An 8,950-nucleotide genomic window follows, 5' to 3' on the forward strand; every position below is an offset into this window, starting at 1 on the left:
AAAGGTCCCAGCACCAACCTGCAATCTAGAATCCTGACTTGGAAGTCAGCAGCTGCATCCAGCTCAGAAACAGGCAAGTGCATCGAGTTGAACACAGTGAATTTGATGCTCATTTGTGTCTCTTTTTCTACCCGTTTTTCCATTCCTGCTGAGATACAAAACACACTCCTCCTCCACCTCTCTTCAATAAAAAGCTATCCAGCTTGAACAGGACACCTGTGTATGGGGCTGTCTTAGCCCAGAGACCTATCAAATGCTCTACATTTGTAGATTTTGAGAATAAACATAAGCTTTTTTTTTATTAATGGCTTTACTAAAAGCTGCCACATGCCAGCAGCAGAGAGGGAGCGCTAACATTAACCACAGTCCTGACGGGCGTGAGTTAGACAGCACTAATGGAGGAAGGCAGAGTGAGCAAACTCTGAGCCCATGGCTCTAACTGGCACACGAATCTTCCTTTGATATGGAGCTGTCATTCCATGCTATCTTCAGCATTTTTCTTCATGGACAATGCTCTTCTGTTCCAGGAAACAGTCGAGATGACCCTGTGACAGGTCTGTAAGTGTCTGGCTTACAGTTTAGCATCCTTCTGTGCTGGCTTTTCTTCATGTAAGCTCTTGGGAGAGAAATAAGTTCCATCTTAATCAAATTACTGACCTTTAAGGAGTTTCCTGATGTGTACTTCCCCTGGCTTTAATCACCATCTGTGACTGATATGAATTTTAATAACTCTCAGCATCATCCATGAAATAATTGCTCCTTCGTGCCTTTCTACAGACTACTTCCTTTTTAGATAAATTTTTGCTTAATCTGCCACATGTCAAGTTCTTGTATTTAGAATATAAACAAAGAAACAATATTCACATCTAGAATTCTATAATGCTATCACTTTCTTGGGATCTCCTGATCCATTGGGAGTGATTTTTTTCAAACAGAATTTTAGTGAATATTGTTTTAATGAACCTTAACTTTCTCCTCTTTCTTTGTCATTATCCATATACATTTTTTTTCTCCAAAGAGGACAACTGCAGAGTCCTCTCTCCCTCAAGGGCTTCAGTTACACAACTTTGCATATAACTATTAGTTAAATGTATGCCAAAAAAGAAATACCAAATAGCTTTCTTGTGTTGTTTCTTCATAATAGCTGGCTGGCAAAGGTTATGGGGAGGACCAATGACAGCTACCTACAGGCCTTCATCCTGGTGGGATTTTCTGATCGGCCTAGCCTGGAGATGCTTCTCTTCACTTTTATCTTAGTCTTTTATGTCCTAACTCTGGTGGGCAACACTGCGATCATCCTCTTGTCACTCATAGACCCCAGGCTCCACACGCCCATGTACTTCTTTCTTGGGAACCTGTCTTTCCTGGATCTTTGCTTTACTACGAGCATTGTCCCCCAGCTGCTGTGGAATCTTTGGGGCCCGGACAAGAGCATTACCTACCATGGTTGTGCAGCTCAACTCTACATCTATATGGTTCTGGGCTCCACTGAGTGTGTTCTCTTGGCCGTCATGTCCTATGACCGCTATGTGGCTGTCTGCCAGCCCCTGCACTACACAGTGGTCATGCACCCACGCCTCTGCCTACAGCTGGTGAGTGTTGCCTGGTGCTGTGGCTTCCTAAACTCATTTGTCATGTGTCCTCAGACGATGCAGCTCTCCCGGTGTGGACATCGGAGGGTGGACCACTTCCTCTGTGAGATGCCTGCCCTCATTGCCATGTCCTGCCAAGACACCACGCTTGTAGAAGCTTGTGCTTTTGTCCTGGGGGTGGTCCTTCTCCTGGTGCCCCTCTCCCTCATCCTTCTATCTTACAGCTTGATTGCTGCCACGGTGCTGAGGATGAAGTCAACAGCAGGGCGCAGGAAGGCTTTCAACACCTGCTCGTCCCACCTGACTGTGGTCTCCCTCTTCTATGGGACCATCATCTACATGTACTTGCAGCCGGCCAACAGCTACTCCCAAGATCAAGGCAAATTTCTCACTCTCTTCTATACCATCGTCACACCCAGCGTCAACCCCCTCATCTATACACTGAGGAACAAGGATGTGAAGGCGGCAGTGAGGAAGTTACTAGGACGAGAGAAAGGGACTGGAGACGCTTAAGCAGAGGAACACTTGACCAACACAAGGTGGCCATAGTAGCCTTATCCAAATTCCTTGAGACTAGAACTGCCTTGGATTTCATTGTTATAAAGCATTTGCTTGTGTGTGATGAAATAACTTGGGGAAGAACCCCTAGGCTAAAATGAGGTTCGCTTATGTTTCACAAATATCCTTTGTGCATAGTCTATAAGTAACTTTATACAGTATTTTTAAGGCGCCTGTGCTCTGCCTATGGTCTGCTTCATGAAGTGTACTTTTCCATTCGTGGTGAGTGTCATGCTGGTGCTCAAAAAGCTTGGGATTTTGGAAATTTAGGTTTTGAATTTTCAGATTGAGGCTGCTCAACCTGAATGAATGTGTTACATTGTGACCTCGGGTGTGTAGATAACCATGTGAGTCTGAGACTGAGCCAACCCTGCATCTCCGGATGGGAAGTATCTTCCCCCATCTGTAGGCATTGCTCTGGGATGTCTTTACTCTCATGAACTAGCCACAACTGCAGGGCACCTACAGAGACACTGAACAACCTGCACACGATGTAATCAACACCGAAAACAATGAGACAACGAATGTGGCCTTTGCTCAAGTCTGTCATATTTATGACTGGTATTTTTCAGACTAGAAGACATCAGCATCAGTAAAAATCATAGCATTTTGTGCTGGGCGTGTGGAGGCTCCCCAGGCGAGGGCTCACCTTTAAGCTACTGTCTGAATAGGAATTGCTGAGTCAGTCACCTGTACCTTCCCCCTGGATGTTTTCCAAAGCAAAGTACTTCTAAGTAGGCTACCTACAGCAAAGGACACAGACTTGGAACTGATAACTCTGGTTTCTTTAAGCAGCTAATCACAAATAGCTGTAAATATCCCTCTCCAAAGAGAGCTCTCCTGTATTTACATTACCTACCACCCCATCAAAAATTACTGAGGGGATAGGGGAGCAGGGAAGCACACATCTTAATTAAGGGAGCCATCTTAGGGTTGGCAAGAGATTTGGTGCTCCCAGGTGCCCAGGGCTATGTCCCCAGTTAGTTCCTGGGGCAGCTGAGGACAGAGAACCTGAAATGACCCTATCCTATAGCCATACTGATGAATATCTTGCATATCACCATAGAACCTTCATCTGGAGATGGATGGAGATAGAGACAGAGACCCACACTGGAGCACCGGACTGAGCTCCCAATGTCCCAAGGAGGAGCAGAAGGAGGGAAAATATGAGCAAAGAAGTCAGGACCACGAGGGGTGCACCCACCCACGGAGACAGTGGGGCTGATCTATTGTGAGCTCACCAAGGCCAGCTGGACTACGACTGAAAAACCATGGGATAAAACCGGACTCTCTGAATATGGCGGACAATGAGGGCTGCTGAGAAGCCAAGGACAATGCCACTGGGTTTTGATCCTACTTCATGTTCTGGCTTTGTGGGAGCCTAGCCAGTTTGGATGTCCACCTTCCTAGACCAAGATGGAGCGGGGAGGACTTTGGACTTTCCACAGGGCAGGGAACCCTGACTGCCCCTCAGACTGGAGAGGGAGAGGGAGAGGAGTGGGGGGAGGGGGAGAGGAGAGGGAGGAGGGGGGAAAAGGGAGCCGGGGAGGGAAATGGGAGGCGGGGAGGAGGCGGAAAATTTTTTTTCTTTCAATAAAAAATTATATTTAAAAAAAAATTACTGAGGACCAAGCTTGCAAAATCAGTATATTTAGAAAGTAGAACTTACTATGAGTTGCAGAATTTCCAAAACTTGACAGGGGACAATGACTCTTTTCTTTTTCTTTTCTTTCTTTTTTCTTTCTCTCTCTCTCTCTTTTTTTTTTTTTTTTTTTGAGACAGGATTTCTCTGTGTAACTACCCTGGGTGTCCTGGATGATGCGCCACCACTACCACCAGGCAGAGTCACAACTTTTAACACACATTTTTCTAAGAATTTCCCAAACTCTCTCCATCAACCATGCCTCCTGAGTGCTGACTGTAAAGGAGTGTGCCACCATATTTAGCAAAAGCAGCAATCTTTCTTTTTTATTGAAAAAATGAATACAGTATATTTTGATCACATTTTCCCTCCACATCCAAATCTTCCCAATCCCTACCCACTGAACTTGATGTTCGTGCTCTCTCTCTTTCAAAATAAAGGAACAACAAAAAAACCCAAAACAAAAATAAAAATAAAGACCAATAAGACAGAAGATGCCCAAACAAAGCAAAATGAGACAAAGAGTCCACAAAAATATCACTGAGTTCATTTTGTGTTGGCCAACAACTCCTGAGCTTAGGCATGGCCTGAATTGTGGTTTATATACCCTGTGAGATTGCATTGGATAAAACAGATTTTTCCGCTAGCAGATATCAATAGCAGATAGCTTCTTGGTTAGGGATGGGAGCCTGTGTACTCTGCCCCGTCTTAGTGTTGGAACCCCATGGGTTCGAATCTTTACAGATCTTGCGCGTGTTGCTATGGTCTCCGTGAATTCATAGATGCATTGGCCCTATTGTGTCTAGAAGACATGATTTCCTTGGAATCATCTGTCACCTCTGGCTCTTGCAATCTTTCTGCTTTCTCCTCTGTGTAGCCTTGAGGGGAAAGGTTTGATGAAAACATCCCATGCTCCAAGGTCTCTTATGCCCTTTGCATTGCCCAGCTGTGTCCAGTTTCTGTGTTAATCCATCTGCCACAAGAAACTTCTCTTCTTGACACAAACTCTTGAGAGTGGATTGAGAATTCATTTAACGTTGTGTTCTTTTGGCAGAATAATAGAATTAAACTTTCCCCAAGGCCTGTGATCAATCTAATCTCAAGTTTTTGACCACAATAGCAGTGTCAGGTATGGGTCCCATCTCATGGAGTGGGCCTTAAATCCAATTGTAAGGAGGGGTTGGTTAGTCCCATAACATTTGGGTCACTATTGAGCCAGTTTTTCTTCCATAATGGTCACTGCTGTAGGTCACCGAGTTTGTGGTTGGTGATATTGATCACTACTTTCCTCCTCTGGTAGCATGCAGAGTTCCTTCAAGAATCGTAAATACTCCACAGTAGAGGTGAAGCTTCTAGGTACCAGCTCAATTTATCTGTGTTCGATGCGGTAAGTAAGAGCTGTATTCGGCAGCAGGGCCTTACTGTCAGGTTGTGGAGTGTAACCAACAGCCATAGCAATAACGTGATGATTGGGGATTTCCACGGGGCACATTTGGCAATGACTCAACAAGATGTAACCTATTTCTGGCACTGGATGTCTTACTTGGTGGCAACATGTTTATTTGAAGCACTGTTTCCACTAAATATGTGGTGATTCCATTTTGGTTCCTTTTAGATAAGTATGTTAGGAAGCTTCTAGAGCAGTAGGTTTCCATATAGTTTTTCAAATAGCCTTAGTGTTAGTTTTCCCTCTCCATATTTCCTCCTTTACCCCTCTTTTCCATCCCTTCCTTATCTAATATTTCTATCTAGCTTCCCCTTTATCTCTCCAAAACAAACGATTTGATTTCCCCTTCCTCGGAAATTCATCTTCTCCTCCACCATCGCTTAAGGTACCGAACCTCTGTGCTTATTTTAATTGTAGCACACATATTGATGGTTTAAAAACTAATACTCACATAGAAGAGAAAATGTACAATATTTGTCTTTTTGTGTCTGGGTCACCTCACTCAGAATGATTTTTTTTTCTAGCTCCATTCACTTTCATGCAAATTTCACAACTTCATTTTTCTTAGCAACTGAATAATAATATTCCATTGTGTAAATGTACCACATTTTCATTATCCGCTCATCTGTTGATGTACATCTAGGTTGTTTTCAACTTCTGCCTACTATAAATAGAGCAGCAATGAACACTGATGAGCAAGTGTCTCAGCAGAAGAATGTAGTCCTTTGGATACATGCCCAAGAGTGGTACAGCTGGATCTTGATGTAGATCTATCTGTTCCTTGCTTCCCAAGGAACTGCCACACTGATTTCCATAGTGGTTGTACAATTTTGCACTCCCACCAGCACTAAATAAATGTTCCCCTTTCCCCACATCTTCTCTTGTATGTGTCGCCATTTGTTTTATTGATCTTGGCCATTCTGAGTAGTGTAAGATGAAATATTACTGTAGTTTTTTGGTTTGTTTGTGTGTTTGTTTGTTTTGAGACTGGGTTTCTCTATGTAGCCCTGGCTGTTCTGGTACCTACTCTGTAGACCAGGCTGGCCTCAAACTTACAGAGATTCTCTTACCTCTGCCTCATAAGTGTGGGCACCACCACCACATCGGCTCAAAGTACTTTTAATTTGCATTTCCCTGATGGCTAGGCCATTGTGCATTTCTTAAAGTCTTTCTCAGCCATTTGTATTTCTTCTTTTGAGAACCCTCTACTTAGTTCTATAGTTCAGTTTTTACTGGAGTGTTTTCTTGATATTCAGTTTTTTAATGTATTCTAGATACTAATCCTCAGTCAGATGAATAATTTGTAAAGATCTTTTCCCATCCTGTAGGCTGTTGATATGCCAGAATGATGGTGTCTTTCACCATACAGAGATTTATCAGTTACACGAGGTCCATCCCATTCATTAACTGTTGTTCTTAGTGCATGTGCTATTGGTACCCTGTTCTGAAAGTCTTTTCCTGTGCCATGAGTTCAAGGCAAGACAAGATCTCCTGAGTAAATTGGGAGCATTTTTTTTTTGGTCATTTCAACAATATGGACAAGTTGGCAAAATGTAATTTTTTAATTCATTCTGCCATCTTTCTTTCTAACTATTGCCAGTATTTGAGTGATATAGGTAAAAATCTTCCACGAGCATTTATGCCCTGTGAGTTTTTTATTTTATTTTATTATTTTATTTTTTATTGATTTTTATTGAACTCTACATTTTTCTCTGCTTCCCTCCCTGCCTCTCTTCTCCCCTTCAGCCCTCTCCCAAGGTCCCATGCTCCCAATTTACTCAGGAGATCTTGTCTTTTTCTACTTCCCATGTAGATTAGATCGTGTATGTCTCTATTGAGTCCTCGTTGTTGTCTAGGTTCTCTTGAATTGTGATTTGTAGGCTGGTTTTTTTTTTTTTTTTTTGCTTTATGTTTAAAAACCACTTACAATTGAGTACATATGATAATTGTCTTTCTGGGTCTGGGTTACCTCCTGTGAGTTTTTTAAAATCTCAGTTGGAAAAGGATTGGGCTGAAATTAAAATTTATTATAGAAAACACTTTGTAATTTGAAATGTAGTATATGTTAAGAACAGAAGAAATTAAATACAATGACTTTGCAATTACAAAAAAGTGCTCAGCCAATTCTTTATAATCAAACAATTAATACTCTTAGGAGAAATTATTTCTCTCATTTCTGAATTTGGTTCATTGTAGGAGATGTATCTTAAGCGAACTTACTGTTGAGACTAATTAATTACCTCTCTCTATACCCACAACAAAAAAATCTCCCGAGAGTTGTTTCTCTGAGCTAGTCTTTCTAACTCCTGGGAATGGGAGTCAAGGAGCCAGGGAATTCAGTATTATGAATAACTTAGTGTCTCAGGAAGACATCTATAGGAGCGTCTTGATTACCTAATGAGTCCCAACCCTTTAAAAGTCTCCCCAATTCAATATGGGAAAAAATATTGGATGGGCATAGGGTATCTGTGTCACCCCCTTTCCATGGAGCAAGTGGAGGGGGGTGATCGTTTCTATGGTGGGGGTAAGGTTGCTTGATGCAGTTAACACAGTGTGTTCACCATGTCCTGAACATCTAAATACTCACTTCCAGGTCAGTCTTTCAGAGCAAATTAATGCTTCTGTCTCTCGCTCTTGCTTCTCATCTTTAAGCTTTACCGGGCAAATGATAGCAAACACCAAGCCAATGTCTGATCAAGCTCCTTGGACCATTCTTGTCTTCGTTCCCTAGATATTTGCTGTTAGTTAGGTTAAGGTTTCCAATCAACAGAGTCATTTTCCTCTTCAGAAGACCCTCTTTAATTTTGTCACTCACATAGCTACTACTACGATTTGACCGTGTCCTCCAAAGTTTATGTATTGGACACCGACTCCCTGGTCCAGCAGTGTTGAGAGTGGATACTGTTGAAGGTGCATAGGTTATAAAGGCTCTCCCGGGAGCCCTGGGCTGGCGCTGCTATTAGGCTATCAGCATTGGGGTGGGTAAGCTATCATATAGGTGATTTCTGAATAACATAATGACTCCGACCTTTCTTTCTCTCTTCTATCCTTTTATTATGGGATGGTAAAGCAAAAGGTACTTGCCAAGTGAGTCCTCAGGATCCCAAGCTTCCAAAACTAGAAAGGACTGTAAACCAAAGAAATTTCTGTTTGTTCCAAGTCATCCGTTCTCAGGTGTGGATTGGACCGTAGAAACGCCCCGCCTTCCCTGAGCACTAACGTTGTGCACCTCACAGCTTGCCCTGCACACTGCTATAAACATTATCAGAACACGGGATTTTGCTTACTGGCCGTGAATTAAACCCATCAATTTATTTATATCATGAGTATTCCAAGAGTCTGCCTATACATTGTTCTAAAAACCTGCCTCCAGTGATTCCGAAGTTGGGTTTTCACCGGTGAGCCATAGATCAAGGCATTTCTTTGACCAAGTAAATAGCCTTTGTCCTTCCGTCAAAGAATGTGGTCAAAAGAGCTTTTCTTTTTGTATCTTTGAATATGTGATATTTAGTTTCTACCACATCTATTTCTATTTATTATATTACTGGAACCAAAGTGTGGTTGGAGTGTAAACACAAGGCAGGTGACAGGCAGGTGGCATCCGGGATGTGTGGGAGGACAGCTACTTCTGTCACCCAAGAGCCTGGCTGCAACTCTTCTTGAGGGAAAGACCAAGCCCCAAGCATCATCTCTGGGAGTATTTCAGCCTTT

At 42.6% G+C, this 8,950-nt stretch overlaps 1 protein-coding gene across 1 annotated transcript; it reads left to right on the forward strand.

The window, feature by feature from the left end:
* Positions 1 to 1,154: 1,154 nt before the first annotated feature.
* On the forward strand, positions 1,155 to 2,105 carry LOC126514608 (putative olfactory receptor 2W6). The gene has a single exon (XM_050163602.1). It carries the CDS (start codon positions 1,161 to 1,163, stop codon positions 2,103 to 2,105), a length of 945 nt encoding a protein of 314 aa, XP_050019559.1. The 5' UTR covers positions 1,155 to 1,160.
* The last annotated feature ends 6,845 nt before the right edge of the window (positions 2,106 to 8,950 follow it).

This window comes from Alexandromys fortis, unplaced genomic scaffold, assembly GCF_014885135.2.
Source record: "Alexandromys fortis isolate MF-2015 unplaced genomic scaffold, M_Fortis_MF-2015_v1.1 scaffold_149, whole genome shotgun sequence".
NCBI lineage: Eukaryota > Metazoa > Chordata > Mammalia > Rodentia > Cricetidae > Alexandromys > Alexandromys fortis.